This window comes from Molothrus ater, chromosome Z, assembly GCF_012460135.2.
Source record: "Molothrus ater isolate BHLD 08-10-18 breed brown headed cowbird chromosome Z, BPBGC_Mater_1.1, whole genome shotgun sequence".
Taxonomy (NCBI): domain Eukaryota; kingdom Metazoa; phylum Chordata; class Aves; order Passeriformes; family Icteridae; genus Molothrus; species Molothrus ater.
Genome location: NC_050511.2, coordinates 36831886 through 36848521, shown reverse-complemented (window position 1 = coordinate 36848521; position 16636 = coordinate 36831886). Strand labels below are relative to the sequence as shown.

Here is a 16636-nt window from a genome sequence, read left to right as displayed (position 1 = left end):
CTCCCTTGGCAAAGTGATACTGAATTCTGTAGAAGGAAATGCCATCACTCTGGTTAAGTCAGTGGGAAGTCAGCCAGCTTGGTACCTAAATTCTAGAGTCTGCAATGGAAGCTAAGGTTTTGGGCAAAATGCAAGTTAACTAAAACAGGCTCAATTTCTCTGGGTGCTTCCAACTTGTGTATGTATTCAAAAGGGGTTTTGGACTGTCTTTCGTGGGGTGCTTTTCTGTTTTGATCGAGAAAAAGAGCTCAACAACTCAACAGCACATTTTTGTTCGTTCCTCAGTCAGGTTTTTTTTCTTTTTATCCGACTCTTTTTCAACGATTGGAATCTTCCGGAAAACTTCGCTGCTATGAAGCTGGGTCTGCCCACCGCTCGCGCCTGGCGGGATTTCACGGGGCTACTCTCAACATGAGCGCGCCGGCCCAAGCGCTCCCGGGCCTGGCCTCCGTGCTCGGCCCCGCCCCCGAGCACCGCCCGGGCCCCGCCTCCGCCCGCGCCTGCGCGCAGCGGCAGCACCGGGGAGCGGGGCGGGGAGCAGGGCGGAGCCGAGCAGCCGGAGCCGCTGCGCGGGCGCGCCCCGCGGGAAGCGCGGCGGAGAGACTGACCTCGGCAGTGTGCGTGTTTCCTGCCAAGCATGGAGGTGTTCCCGTCCCCCCTGGAGTCCGCCAAGTTCATAGCCGAGCACAGCAAAGATGTCTCCGTGGACGAGGAGGGAGCGCGACGGGTGGCGGAGAGCCTGTTCGACAAAGCCGCGGCAGCGGAGTTCGGGGTGGCGGGGTGGAAAAGCCTACACGAACTGAACCCCCGGTCCGCCGACAAGGAGGCTGTAGACTGGGTGTTCCTGGTGGACACCCTCAACTTCTCCTTCTGGTCCGAGCAGGAGGAGCGCAAGTACCTTGTGAAGTACAAGGATAAAACCTACAGCGGCTACTGGTCGCTGTGCGCCGCCGTCAATAGAGCCCTGGACGACGGTCAGTGAGCGCCGGGGAAGCGTGGCCGGGCCGGGGCTGCGGGCGGGGGGCGTCGGAAGCCGAGCGTCGTGTATTAAATGAAAGCGGCGCCTCGGAACTGGGACACGCTCTTGGGAACTGCTGCTCCCCGTGTCAGTAGCTGTGTGTGTGCAGGCGTCCCGTTGAGCTTGGGGAAGGGAACCAGAAGTGCTTTCAAAATACCCTTGTACTGAAACTACCTAACTCTTGGCTGTATTTCTTCCATTCAAGAGACTTTAAGGATTGCCAGGAGTCAGCTGTGCGTGACTTGGGTTATTTCACATGTGCTCTTAAGTTAAGTTGCGTATTTCCATGGCAAATGAATAAATGAGGCATAAAGTGAGAATCCTCTGGACTAATCAAATGCCAGTGTCTAAAGTAAATCTGAAAACCCATGTGCCCCTCAAACCAGTATTTTAAAACCAGTATTTTAAAGTTTCGTATTTAAACCTAGTACTTTAGCACTCACTCTTTTTGCTGTTCTCAGAAAAAAAACCCAGCCGTTAGTAGACACAGATGAAGGTTTTAATTAATTTTCTGCGTAGTTATTTAGCAAATTAAGGGGGTATTAGCATTAAGACGCTTTTTGTAAATGCACAGCATGATTAGGATTCATGGGAAAACAGGCCTATTCTGACTAAACTAGCTATATACTGACTATATTTGCTAGTGTGCTATGTAAACATCACACTTAAAATATGAAAATTAAGCAGTTGGGGAAATTACATACAAAAAGTAACAACAGTTCTGTGGTTGTATATTGGAAGTTTGCTGTAGAAGAAAACATTTTATGCACTCATAAATTTAATTGTGAGCAGCTCTGTGGATGCGGTTATTGCTGAAAGCAAAGGTGGGTTTAAGAGTTGATGGACTTAGATCTTTCTATAGAAGTTCTTTCCTTTAGCAGACCACTGCACTAGGTCTATATGTTATGTTATGTGATAGCCTAAATATCTTATTTTCACTTTTCTGAAGGAATACCTATCACCAGTGCGTCCTATTTTGCCACCATGACGGTTGACCAGGTTAGGCACGTATTTCGCTCTGACACAGAAGTGCCTTTGCCCTTGATTGAAGAAAGACACCGGGTGCTGAATGAAAGTGGAATAGTTCTGTTAGAGAAGTTTGGAGGATCCTTCCTCACCTGCGTTAAAATGAGTGAGAAGAGTGCTCAGAAACTGCTACATCTCATACTGGAAAATTTTCCTTCTTACAGAGATGAAGCTGTATTTGAGGTAAGCTAATTCTAAAGCTCTGGAAAAAAAAATCCTTCTATTTAGTAACAGTAAAAGACACTTGATAGTCCACAACTAGTCAGGACAAGAGTCCTTTTCTTTTTCCCACCAGAGGAGTACCTTTTTCTCATATGCTGTCTCTTTATCACTTTACTCTAATTTATTTTGGTATACTCTGAGTTCCCAGTTAGATCACACTTCCTTTGTACTCCTTAAAAATGCATAGTATTTGAGATAATTCCTGCCTGAAAAATGGGAATCCTTAACCTTCCTCCCACCATCTTGTTTTTCTTTTACCTTAAGGGTCTCTGCAGCTAATGAAGGAAGTGAAACTCTGGTAGAATTAATGCACAGCTACTGAGACTCCACCCTCTAACGGCTGTTGATTCAACAGGCATTGCTCAAATCACTATAGATTAGAAGTAACCCACATTTTTACAAATTTTGACAGTATACTGAAGCATTTACTGAAAGAAACTGATGGGAATTAAGCAGGGATCATATGATATTTTGTCTCCCAGTTTTCACCTATACAGGCATGGTTTTCATTTAGCACCTGTGACTTATGTAGCAGCTCGTGTGCTCAGTTGCATGTGAAGTAGTACTCTGCTGTTACATCATTAAATCGAGAAGACTTTGTTAGTGACAGTACAGCCTATACTACTGGTCTGTGCAGTCTTTTCAGCTTCTTGGAATACCAGTCACTGAAGCTTTGACCCTATTGCATTTATTGCCCTTCAGTAGGAGGTGTCATTTTATTTTCTTCTGTCTCCTGCTGTGAAGCGAAATATATTTACATAAAAAATCAGAGGTTCTTTTGAATTAATCTTTGAAGCTACTGGTTTTGTTTATTTGGGTTTTTTTAACATAAAAGTATTTTTTGACAATTTTTATGATCAAAAAGGGAATATTTTCTAAGTAAAGTGATATTTTCTTATCTTTATAGTGACTGTATTCACTGATGTTATATCTTTCATGAGATGATGATGAGTGCTTTATAAAGCAAGCCTCCTTAAAAGCAGCAGCAGACTACAGAATGAAAAGCTGTTCCCTAAATGATCTCAGACCGTAAGCACTGACTTAGTAATAAAGCCTGTTGCATGAATATGGAAGCTTTTTTCTGCTTTCGCTAAGCAAGATATGTATTTTGAAGTGGTGACATGGATCATTATTTTTATGGCAGCAGGTTGAGCTCTCACAAGTAAGACTTCTAAAGGGTTAGGAGGGAACTGGAAAGATGGTGAAATATCCAACAGCAAACCAGTGCTTTTCAGTAACTCTCCAAAGGAGAAATAGATATAAGTTAAGTCATACATTAGAATCATACTATCAGACTGCTACAGCTGACCTTCTAGGGAAGCTTTTAAAATTAGCACAATTATTTGACTGTATGTTTTTCCAAATACATATACAAAATACTTTTAATAATTACATATGTAATCCTAGAAATTGCCAGCGTTAGTTTTCCTGAAAAAGAAAATGCAAACCAAGACCAAAATCTCCAAAACATTTTTTTCTCTTTGGTGGATAATTCATATTTAGATGCTGTGCTGCATTTGATTCCCAACAGCAGTTTCAGTTTTAGACTATATTGTACTCATATATCAGGGTTTTTGTGTTCTGACAGAGACTTAGTGGAGTCCTTTTTGATCTTCCCCTATATTGCATGTTTTCATCTTTTACTTACCATCCATCTCCGGGAACTGAGGTTGTAAAATTCTCATAATCCTATTCTTTGCTTTTTTTTTTTAATTGCTGTGCTATCACATTTTTCTCTTTGCCAACACAATACTTCTCCTTTCTTTTAATGCCAGTAGGTCATAATTAGGTATATTCCTTAATATTAGCACATTGTACTGCAGAGAAGATGCAAATGTTCCTGTACATGGTACTGTTTCCTGAAAGGCAAAGTGTTGCAGAAAAAAAGATAAAAGAGATATAGTTGTATTGCCATGTTGAAAAAAGTTCCATTTTTGATAAATTGAACTATCTTTACAATCTTTCACAGACAGAATCAGAGACTAGGTAAGGGTTTAAAGGACTATACCATAAGTGGGTCCAACCTCCCTGCTCAAGCAGGGTCATCCCCAGAGCACATGGTACACGATTGTGTCCAGACAGTTCATGTGCATTTCCCAGGAGGGAGACTCCACAATCTCTCTAAACAATCTGTGCCAGTGCAGTCACTTGCACAGTAAAGAAGTTTTTAAGTTCTTCCAATTTGACATGTAGTATCATCCACCTAGTGATTTTCCCTGCTTTCTGATAAATAGTGGGAAAATTTACTCAAAATGCTTCATAGTCCTTTTCACATTGAGATTTTTTGTATAAACTTAATGTGTTCTGTACAACAACAAAGTTAACAATGAAACAATGAAATTATAAATTTATCTGCTCAGCCATGAGTCCCAATATTTTTTTCCTAATTAAGCTACAGCATGAAATGAAAAGTCCGTTCTAATTCCACCTTCCTCTTCTCTTGTGAAATGGTGTGGTGCTAGAGACAATCAGTACTTTACTACTGGAAAATTCCTAATGCTATGAAAGAATGACACTCTTGCTTTGGGACATAGGAGCTATGATAAAATTTGGTCTGTTAATTATTTACTTCTTGTTACCACTTCTTGTGTGATGTTTAAGGTGGTGTTTTGTTGTTTAAGGTACAAAATCATGTATGTTCTCTAGAAGAAAGTTTGTGCATCTATGTCAAGTATAGAATGAGGCATATGGAAGGCAGGAGTTTTGAGGATGTTTTGGAAGTTGTTCTATGAAATGTAGTTGAACTTCCCAGTATTTTTGGAGAATATCATTCAAGGACAAAAAATCTGATTTGCTGTCAGGAATAGTTACAGCATCTTGGCAGTAAACAAAGAGGAGCATTCACTAAGTTTTCGCCAGAATTCTATTTCTTTAAGAATAAAGATAAATGGATTAACAAAATGTTTTAATTGTCTAGTACAATACATGCCTATTATGCCTCTCTTGTCAAATTAAAAGGTTGGATGTACTGTAGAGTTTCTGAAAATTAATGTTGCTGTTGTTCAACTACAGTGTTTACCAAGTGGCAGTAAACAACTGTGAATGTGTTCTGAGATCCAGGCATATTCTAAACAATTTTTATTTGCTGCAGTAACTTTTATTATGTTATTCATTTATTTCAGTTTATTTATGAGCATTCCACATAATCCATGTTTGCAGTTTGATATTGTTTAGATTTCAAGATATTTAAGAGTGTTGCAGTTTTATTCTGTTCTAGTTAACTAATGTTTGCTTAACAATATGAAATGGTTAATGTGTTATTTGCTATATTTATTGATCAGGCACTTAAACAATCCATAAATTTCTTTCTTTAGAAAAAGAAGGTGTCTTTCTACAAACGGGCACAAATACTTGTGGCTGACACATGGAGTGTTTTAGAAGGCAAAGGAGATGGCGCTTTTGATGATATATCCAGTCTGACAATATTTGCTGACTACAGAATTCCACAAGTTCTTGTTCACTTAAAAGCAATGAAGTATTCTGAAAAATTAATGAAGAAACTACGTGAAGGTTTGTCCTTGCGAATATCAAGTAATCTTACTGCTCGATATTGTAGACTAAAGCTAGTTCTAAAATGTAATATGTTGTCCATGTAAGGGTTATGTGTCACTTTTTTCCCTCCAGGGATTTCTTAGGTACTGGAAGGAACTTTATCTCTAACCATGATCTTGGGTGAGATGTCAAGGTTACTTTTTTTATAAAGACCTAACTGTTTTGTGGATTAAACATTGATAAGGGAGGGATTAAAGAGATTCAAAGATAATTTGAGTTTCTGAATGAATTTCTGAAAAGCTGCTGTTGTAAAACCACTTTTCAGAATAAGAATAGTTAGAATTTTTGAAGTTTACATAAAATAAACAATGATTTTTGTCATTAATTCAAATTTGTAAAAGCATGGGAATTCCTCTGAACTGCTAGTTAATAAGCGAAGTAGTAATAATAATAATAATAATAGTATATTATTATAATTATAACATATATATAGGATTTAGTTTTTTAAGCATGGTTTCATCTTCCCAATACCTACTAACCATGAATTTTAGTGAATAAAAATAAGCCAATCTCTTTTGCACTGCAAAATGACTGTCTTTAGATGTAGAAGTGCTATTATGCAATTTCAGAAATACTCGGGAAGATAAACAGATTAATGCAGTCGCCCATGAACTTTAAAAGAATGGCCGTACATGTATTTATCTCTTTATGCATATCTATATAACTAAATAGACCTCACAGACATTCTATCCTTCCATGAATCCTAATGAAAAGATTCCCGTTTAAACAATTCCACTGTTTCTCTTTACATTCAGTTCCTTTGGGGGGTTGTTTGTTTTCAATTTTAAAATCTAAGTCTTCAGTCATCCTGGTAGAAAATACACTATGAAGTATAATAATTATATACTAAAAAGAATACTATAATAAAAGACTATTTTTTTTTGTCTCTGTAAGCAAAGAAATAATCATATGATTTGCAGTACACACTGCTCCTAAAGCAGTTCCTTAGAATACAGGCTGTTGCTTGAATTGAATGGGAAGGAAGCTTCTAAGTGCAATATGGTAAAATTAAAGTAACCATTAGAAAATGTGTAGCAACACTGTTAACAGTTGCTGGGTAAGTCGTGAGAACTAGAACCCTAGAACAGAATAAATGTGAAGGGGAAAAAAATTCACTTGGCCTCCTGTCTGCTCCGTATAAATGGATTGCTGTCTCTTGTGTCTGCAGGAACACTTTTCCAATCTGGAGACAAAGAAGAGGTAGAGATCCGTGGCTGTTCTATTTGGTGTTGTGCATTGATTTGTAAGCACCTTCAGGAGCTCTATCAGAAGAAGGGTCAGGATATGCATGAAAAAATCAATGCAGTTTTACTCGATTATTATCTTTGGGATTATGCCAGAGATCACAGGGCAGAGATGAAAGATATCCCGTTCCACCGAGTACGGTGTATATATTACTAAGTCCAATCCAACAGCTCTTGTATTGCTGCCTTATCTTTTGAACTTGCTTTTTCATATGGTGATTTGTCATGCACTAATTTGGAACTGTTAAATCAAATGCTTGTTTTCTAGTGATGTAGTAACAATGGACCTTTTTTTCCGCATTGTTTTATTATGTTTTTATTACCTTTTTTTTAATCTTTTGCTTGCCCTGATTGGAATTAACAGTGTAAACTTTGCAGGCAATTGATGTTAAGGTAGGGTTTATTACTCCTGCTTTGACCTTTGTATTGGTGTACGTGGCTACCTGTGTGCACAGCCAGATGTGTGTGCAGATCCTGTGGTGTACCTTGGTGTACCTCAGCCCCTCCCTGTTCCTGCCTGTCCCCTGTCATACCTGCACAGAGGTGGCAGGTGCCTGGCAGATGTTTTACTGCTCAGAGATGGAAGTGTAACCCGTCCAGTTGTCCAATAAACAATGCGGTGACAGACGTGCCATGGGGGTGTGTCTGTGTTTTTACTGCTAGGGGTGAGATGGCGGGGCTCAGTCCATGCAGTGAGGGAGGTGGGAAGGGAGGGGAGGAATCACAGAATCACATAGGTTGGAAAAGATCTCTGGGATCATCAAGTCCAACCCGTGACCGAACACGAGTTTGTCTGCCAGTGAGTGCCATGTCCAGTCTTTCCTTAAACATCTCCAAGGACTGTGATTCCATCACCTGACTAGGCAGCCTGTTCCAATATTTAATCACCCTTTTTGTGAAGAAATTTTTCCGGATGTCCAACCTGAACCTTCTCTATCACAGCTTGAAGCTATTTCCTTTTGTACTGGCACCTGTTGCCTGTGAGGAGAGGCTGAACGCCATCTTGCTACTCCTACCTTTCAGGCAGTTGTAGAGAGCAGTAAGGTCACCCTGAGCGTCCTCCAGGCTGAACAGCCCCAGCTCTCTCAGCCGCTCCTAACACCACTTGTGCTCCAGACCCTTCCCCAGCTCCGCTGCGCTTCTCTGGACACACACACCTCACCGTCCTTCCCGCACAGAGGGGCCGAGTCCCGCACAGAGGGGCAGGGCGGGAAGAAGGGCCGGGGCTCGCGCCGGTCCCGCCGCTGGGGGCGCTGTGCGCGCGGCGGGCGGCCGGCATGGCGGCCGTTGCCTAGCGAGGGTCGCAAACAGCGCGGGCCGCTCGCCGCCGCCTGCCCTCGCTGCGGCCCGGGCCCACGGCACGGCACGGCACGGCACGGCACGGCACGGCACGGCACGGCACGGCACGGCACGGCACGGCACGGCGGCCTCTGCGGCGCTCCAGCGGCTCCCGACCCTCACGCGTGATACGATCCCGGCCGCTCCTTAGGTTTGGAGGCGTTGCAAACACGGAAAATCCGCTGGGCCGCACGCAGAACATCCCTGCAAGAGAAAAGGTTGCCAGTATGTTTGCCTCTGCCCTGTGGCAGCCGCGGGCGTCGACACCCGAGTGTCTCTCTTGCCTTGATGTTTTAGGAATGTTTCATATTCCCACGTTCTTTTACTAAGTAGATTCTTAGGAAATACGGTTTCCCTGCCACACCCGGGACATGGTTTGTTTTTTGTTTGTTTAGGAATATAACTTTAAAAAGAGAGTAAGAAATGTTGGCACTTAAGAGCAGCACTTGCTAGGGGGCAAAAAAATAATGCACCCAGATAACTAAACTCAGTTATCAATCAAAACGTGTTTTCAATCTGTAGTTAGTACGTTTATGTATCTGTTTCTGATTGGCCATGTCCCTAATGATACAAGTCATTCTCATGCTTTGTTTATTTGTTCTTGTGCTCAGTCAAAAAAATGAGGCTTTTCTTTTTTCAAAGTTCAGCCAAATCTACAAATTAAAAGGAGTAAAATGAAATGCAAAAGCTCTTCTCTTCACTGCCATGAGATAATACTGTTTTAAGCTATTAGTTTTCAACAAACTTGAATTTTGGGAGCTTAGATGATTTCTGCCAGTTCAGTAATGCAGCTTTCTTGAAGACAATGTGTGTGAGAGCACAAAGTTCAGCAAACTTTACCTTTCATGACAAAAATTCTCAGAGTTAGCAACAACAACAGAAAATATGTGTGTGGGATCCCATGCAGATTTTTGAATTCTAGTGAAAAATAGCTATAAAGAAAGGCAATTCCTTAATATTTACAAGTGTGCTACTGTACAATGCCTATGCTGTAAGAATGAATATGCACCAGGCAGTATAAGGAACCATGCATGTTAAAATTATAATTATTAATTTAATAATTACATATGTGCCTAAAGTTTCAGATCAAAATCGGAGGAATGTTCTACATGTAGTAAATAGATACATTTAAAACCACACTTCCTTGTGCTTGTTGAGTTAGAAATGTTTGGTGCTTAATAAGTGGAAGAGGGTATGTATATACAACTTTTGGAGAAAAAGGTTTTGTTTGACTGATTTGGGTTGCCTATGCAATATGAATGCAGGAACAGGAAAATGAGAGGATCCATTGTAAGCCTTTGCTTTACCAATAGTGTTTATTAAAACTCTTGCAATATTGTTGCTTTGTATGACTGTGTTATATTCAAATAGGAAATCAGGCAACTTTCAGACTTAAGTCTGCTAACCTGGAAATAAATAGTTGCAAAAATAATTTATTAATTTATTATATAGTTATTAATAGAGCTGCATTTATATCAGGTAGTTTTCAAGATTGTAATAGTGCTTACATGTTCCTTAGGAAATCTCAGCTTTTCACTTCAGGAGATACATTCTTTTGTATTATATAACATGGAAAACTTTTTTTCTTAGTTGCAGACAGCTGTGAATGAAGTGAACAGAGCTGTGGTAACAGATTTCTTCTTGACTATGTGAATACTGAGTGGGAAGCACAGTGGTGGAGTCTGGCATGGAGGAGATCCCAGTTAAAGTTGCAGTCCGAGTCAGACCTCTGCTTTCCAAAGAAATACTTCATAACCACCAAGTGTGTGTCAGATTAGTGCCAAATGCTAAACAAATTATCATTGGAAAGGACCATGTCTTCACTTTTGATTTTGTATTTGGCAAAAACTCAACCCAAGAAGAAGTTTATGCTGTTTGTATTAAGCCTCTTCTAGTGTCTCTGACTGAAGGATACAATGCTACGGTGTTTGCCTATGGACAGACTGGTTCTGGGAAGACTTACACCATCGGTGGTGACCACATTGGTAGGTTATAGAAAGGTTTTTGGTTTATGGAAATTTTTTAATTGGTAAAGAGTGCATCTATGCAAGTTAAATATTTATAACATAGCAGATAATGCTGCATAATTTTAAGGACCAAGGCAAAAACCTGTAGTAAAAAAACCCCAAGCTTCCAAAGTTTATGTGACAATTAAGGTTCTAAAAACTTCTCCATAAATTAGACTATACCAAAAATATATAAGAAAAACACAATTTGTTAAGTGTTCTTTCACATTCCACATTTTAACATGCAGTTTATATTAGAACTTTTTTTTCTGAGATATAGTGGTTTTGAAAATTTTTACTACATTTATCTTACCTTGCAAATGTCTTCATTAGGCGTTTAATTGTTTACTTGCTCATTCTGTGTTGGATTTGTTTGCTTTTTTGGGGCTTTTGAGGGAAATTTCTGTGGCATCTGAGAAATTTATGCTTTAATTCTTCCAAATTGATATAAATAGAGTATTGTAAATATCTTGGTAGAGTCTTCCTTTTATTTAGAATCATAGGATCACTGAACTGTGTAGGTTTGAAAAGACCCCTAAGATCTTAAAGTCCAACCATTAACCCTGCATTTCCAGGTCCACAACTAGGCCCATTCCATTGGTTGACCACCAGTGAAGAAATTCTTCCTAATATCAAATCTAAACCTCCTCCCCAGGTGCAGCCTGAGGTCATTTTTTTCTTGTGCTGTCACTTTTTACGTGGGAGAGGAGACTGACCCCCCTCCCCCAGTTACACCCTCCTGTCAGATGGTAGTAGAGAGCACTACGGTCTATCCTGGGTCTGCTTTTCTCCAGCTTAAACAACCCCAGCTCCCTCATCTGCTCCTCCAGACCCTGCCTCAGTTCTGTTGCCCTTCTTTGGACACACTCCAGCTCCTCAATGTCCTTACAGTGGTGGGCCCAGAACTGAATACGACACTGGAGGTGTAACCTCGCCAGTGCCCAGCACAGGGGGACAATCACTGCCCTGGTCCTGCTGGCCACGCAACTGCTGGTACTCCTCAGGATGCCATTGGCCTTCTTGGCCACCTGGGCACATGGCTGACCCGTGATCAGCTGCTGTCAACCAGCACCCACAGGTCCCTTCTGGCTGAGCATCTTTCCAGCCACTCTGCCCCCACCCAACCTGTGGTGCTTAAGGGGATTTTTGTGCCTCAAGGGCAGGACCCCACAGCTGGCTTTGTTGAACCTCATACCACTGGCCTCTTCTGCTTATTGTTGTAGTGTTATCACTTCTATTCCCTTCACTAGTAGTTATTTAATGTTCCTATAAATATCGTTGCTAGCTAAATTGTTTTGGTAGTAGATGTCACAGTCTAAGGATGATCATAGCTCTGCAATTACAACCTTTTAGTTTAATGAATATATTTACTAAATTAATACTTAGATGTGAGCAACCCGTTAGTCTTTTGGTAAAAGAGATTCTTTTTGTTGTCTCATAGGCAAACAGCTTCCATAGTTTTGGATAAAGAGCACAGATGATTAATGGAAACATTGTCCTATGCTGACTATGTAAAGAAATGTAGAGTTTGGCACCAGTGTTCCATGTTTATGAAGAAATAGGAAATTACTGTTAATGTTGGTCATAAATCTTGTCTCGCTATGTTACTGATGATTTTGCTTTATATAAGTAGAATTTATAGTTTCTCAAACCCTTGAGATGTCATTGCTAACCATACTGAGTAGGGATAAAGAAGAAACCTGTACTCTGAGAAATACAGAAAAAAGCAGAATCCATATTTTTCATAACTTTCTTAACTATAAAATTATGTAATTTAAATCCTCGTACTGGATTTGAATCCTAGTACTGGATGCAAACAAAACTTCTGACACACACAGGAGAAAAAATTACAAAAATCCTTGTGAACAAGGAGCTCTTCAGATTCCTTAGTGTGTTGCATACTAAATTTGCAGGCTTCTCTCAAATTTCAGTCTTTGTAATTTATGTTACAGAATGACTGCAGTTTTCTATGACATTTGTGCTTATATTTTAGCATCAGTTGCAGTGGATGAAAGGGGCATAATCCCACGGGCTATTCAGGAATTATTTCATCATATTTCTGAACATCGTAATATTAACTTCCGTGTGAAGGTATCCTATATAGAGGTTTACAAGGAAGAACTTCGAGATTTGTTGGATTTGGAGACCTCTGTGAAATATCTACATATTCGAGAAGATGAGAAGGGAAATACAGGTAGGATTCCAGCTCTCAAATTTGGTGTTTTGTGTTTCAGTTTGTGTCCAAATTATTCTTGCTTTCTCTTGAAAGTGCTTATTCACTGCTAATGAATAAAAGGAAAAAAAATATTAAAGTTTCAGAATATAAGCTCAGTTCAGCTGTTTGGAAACAGTTTGGGGTTTAGATGCTTGTCAGCAATATAGATGTTCTATTATATGGATGGAAGTGGCAACAAATGATAAAGTAAATAACACAATTATTGTTTCTGCAAGTTCTGTCTAGAAACAAAATAGTATGTGATTATTCACTTGAATAAATATTTTAAGATTAAACCATTGCTTCTTCCTTCAAAATTACAATTGTTAAGTCAATTATATTGTATATATCTGCTCCCCTTTTACAATTAAATGAGTGGAAGAGACCACTTCATTAAGAGAAGGGGAAGCAGATATTTTTAGAGGCTTTGAGATTAATACTTGCCCTGTAGGTATCCTGCTCACCCCATGAAAATGCTAGAAGAATCCACATCAGAGTTATTTTATTCTGAAAGTACCTAATCTGGTTTAGGTTTGGATTTTTTTTCTTTATATTCTAATTGTTGTGTTTAGTCTAGTATTCTTAAACTGTTATATTAAGCTGTCATGGGTTTTTTGTCTGTAGCTGGGAGAAAGCACTAGTTCAGCACAAATCTTGCAGACAATATCGTTGCTTCAAAAGGATCCCTCAATACATTTTAAATTATTTATTTTCTTCAGTACAGTTAGAGTAATCTTCTTGTTCTAGGACGCTTTCCATTTCTCATTAAAAGAAAAATATGATAAAAAATATTATTAGTAAGAGTACTTGGTAGAAGTACACTTACACTTTATTAGATTACTAACATACCTGTCCCAAAGGCCCAACTATCTGCCCTATTCAGAATAGAAATTATTTTCTTAGTACAGGCTTGGAATAAGTTTTAGTAAAAACTTTATAGTTCTTAGTCTTTTTTTTTAACTGGCAGAATATCCTTTGAGCTGATTTTGCTCATATTTTTTCTAGGTAGCACCACACTGTAAATTGTAAAGGTAATGTGCAGTGTGCAATGTGTAAATGAGTTGTGTCTTATGTCTAAGATACTGTTTCAAATGTTATGGCACAATAGACCCCTACATTAAATATCTGCAGGTTTCAGATGTGTTATACCTCATGCTTTGCACATATTGTATCTTCTATTTCTATGGCTATATGCCATGACCTCATAGGTAGGTCATAGCCATAGCAGGCTTGTATGTTTCTCTAATGCACTATTATAGGTATTGCTGTAAACTATTGCTGAAGAATTATTATTGTAAACTATTGCTATTTAGAATTTATTAAATTATTCTTATTTTCATCTGGTTTGGTGTTTGAAGTGATTGTCGGTGCTAAGGAATTCCAAGTAGAATGTGCAGATGAAGTAATAAGCCTGCTGGAAAGTGGCAATGCAGCTCGTCACACAGGCACAACACAGATGAATGAGCACTCTAGTCGATCTCATGCCATTTTTACCATCAGTATTCATCAGAAGCAGTCTGCAGAGTATCAGAATGCTGCACAGGATTCAATCGCTTCAAAGTTTCATTTTGTGGATTTGGCAGGATCAGAGAGGGTAGCAAAGACTGGAAATACTGGTGAGCGCTTCAAAGAATCAGTTCAGATCAATAGTGGTCTCTTGGCCTTGGGAAATGTCATCAGTGCCCTTGGAGACCCAAAAAGAAAAAGTGTACATATTCCATACAGGGATGCTAAAATCACTCGTATTCTGAAAGACTCCCTAGGAGGAAATGCCAAGACTGTTATGATAACATGTATAAGTCCATCCTCACTGGACTTTGATGAATCTTTAAATTCCCTCAAATATGCCAACAGAGCAAAAAACATTAGAAATAAACCAGTAGTAAATTACAACCCAGAAAAAGACCGAATTGATGAAATGGAACTTGAAATCAGATTGCTTCGGGAAGCTTTGCAGAGCCAGCAGGCCCGTAATCACCAGTTACATGACTTAAATGAAGAAAAAGCCCGTATCAGTTCACTTGAGGAGCAGCTCACTCGCCTTCAGGTTCAATATTTCAGTTACAGAAATTGTGTAGATGAAGCCTTACCTTTTCTGGTTGATTTGTATGATGATGTTAGCTTAAGAAGAAGTCAGCGGGACAGGTTGCAGAGCTGGATCACTATGGTACAGAAAGTAAGGAAGGAAGCTCTCACCATCCAGGAGGCTGACACAGGCACTGAGACCAGCCCAGTACCACATCACATTACAATACTTCAGCTGAAGAGGGAACTAAAGAAATGCCAGGTATTTAATTATAAGCTGTTTATTTAAATGACTAAGTAGAAAAGCAATCTGCCAAAATTTGAGCTATATTTTGAAAGATGGATAAAATTGTCACCTGTACTTAATTTGACAGTTAAATTTAATTTCCAGCTTTGTAGAATTTCCTTTGGCCAATCCCTGGGATGTAGGTGTTTTGTAATGGATGTTTGAATACACAATCAGTGACAACAGTCACAATGAGTTGAAGTAATGTTATATTTTCTCTAGTCAGTTTCAAGATGATTCTTGAGGCTGAGCTGTTTTATCTGTTAGATATTTGGTTTTCGCTATGCTAGTATGCTAGGTTTGGCTGAGATGAAGGTAGTTGTCTGTATAGCATCCCCGAGGGTGCTGTGTTTTACATTTGTGACGAATACGATTGTAATAAGACATTAATGTTTTTGCTCTTTCTGAACGGTGTTTTGTATAGTGACAGGCCTTCTGTTTTTCTGCCTGCACCCGCCCCCAGTAAATAGATCAGAGGATGCATGAATAGTTAGAGACACAAACATGAAACAAAGCAGATGACCTGAACTAATCAGAGAGATTTCATACCACATAATGGGATGCTCAGCAATAAAAAGGGAGAGGAGGAGGTATAGGTAGACTTAGCTGTATTTTGCCCAGAACTGGCTCAGCATTAGTCAGCCTTGGGAGGTGGTAGGCAATAGCTTTTGCATCATCTCTTTTGTTTTATTTTCTTTCTCTCTTGCACTTCATTATCACTTACTGATCAGTTTCTATCTTGACTCACAAATTTTCTTGCTTTCACTTTCCCTTTGCTCTTCCTCTGTGCTCCTAGGAGTTGGGGGTAGGGGGATCTGAAGAGATAGCTCTTGTGCTTAGCTACCTCCTTGGGTAACCCATAACAGTCTATTTTGGAACCCAACCCATGGCTCAAGGCTTTCAAGATAATAACAGATTTGATTATAGTGTGCTAGAGTAAACTTATTAATGCCTGTTTGGTTAAGATGTTTAAGGACTGTTGCAGGTCATGAAGCTGCATATTTGCTTTGGGTGCTGATTTGTATGTGTCCTTGAATATTTAGATGCTTGATTCCTTTCTAGCTGTAAAACAGCCTCCAAGAATCATTAAGGACTATTTTGAGATTTTGCTATTTTCTTTTTGCTCTTTATCACTTGGTTTTCCTTTGCTTGGGAGTGCTATGACAAAACCACTGTCCATCAGCCTAATCTGGTACTTGGGTCTTACATTGTGGATGTCCCAGCACTCCAAGAACCACGTCATGAATAAAATCAGCAACTATACTTTTCCCCTCTTCTTCCCTGAGAGACGTTTTGCAGAGAGAGGGGGAAAAGTGGTACCTATCCCTTCCTCTCCTCCAGAACAGTTTTTTATAGTTTTGATGTAGTGGCTTCTGAGTTCCTTCAGTATCCTTATGTAATCAGACTGTTCATACAAATGTGTTGTGATCCCAACATTGATTATTGCTCATAAGGTTAAACAGCTATTTGGGGTTGCCACATGATTTGAGCATGCCAGGAACATGCTCTAAGGAACATGATTGATCCCTGGTGTGTCAGTATGTCTGGGAGGAGATGGGCAGGAGCACAGGGCCATTGCTGCCCCTGACAGCTTGTGATTTCATATCTGAACAGGCTCATTAACCCCTCAAACTAATACATTATTTGAAGAAGTGAAGGTGAAACACAGTGACTTCTATAGCTGTGTTGGATGTGCCCCATGCC

At 39.8% G+C, this 16636-nt stretch overlaps 2 protein-coding genes across 2 annotated transcripts in view; both read left to right on the top strand.

Moving 5' to 3' along the window:
* The first annotated feature begins 567 nt into the window (after positions 1-567).
* Positions 568-7694, top strand: QNG1 (Q-nucleotide N-glycosylase 1). Its single transcript, XM_036403887.2, has 4 exons — positions 568-974; positions 1968-2227; positions 5581-5776; positions 6987-7694. The coding sequence occupies exons 1-4, from the start codon at positions 638-640 to the stop codon at positions 7217-7219; spliced, it is 1026 nt and encodes a 341-aa protein (XP_036259780.1). The 5' UTR covers positions 568-637; the 3' UTR covers positions 7220-7694.
* Positions 7695-8548: 854 nt separating this feature from the next.
* The window catches only part of KIF27 (kinesin family member 27), a 29352-nt gene continuing 21264 nt past the window's right edge, over positions 8549-16636 (top strand). The window contains exons 1-4 of the mRNA XM_054517943.1: positions 8549-8625; positions 9991-10385; positions 12400-12600; positions 13980-14908. Of these exons, the coding sequence (XP_054373918.1) occupies positions 10088-10385; positions 12400-12600; positions 13980-14908 (1428 nt within the window). The 5' untranslated portion in view covers positions 8549-8625; positions 9991-10087. The remainder of the gene's footprint in view (positions 8626-9990; positions 10386-12399; positions 12601-13979; positions 14909-16636) is intronic.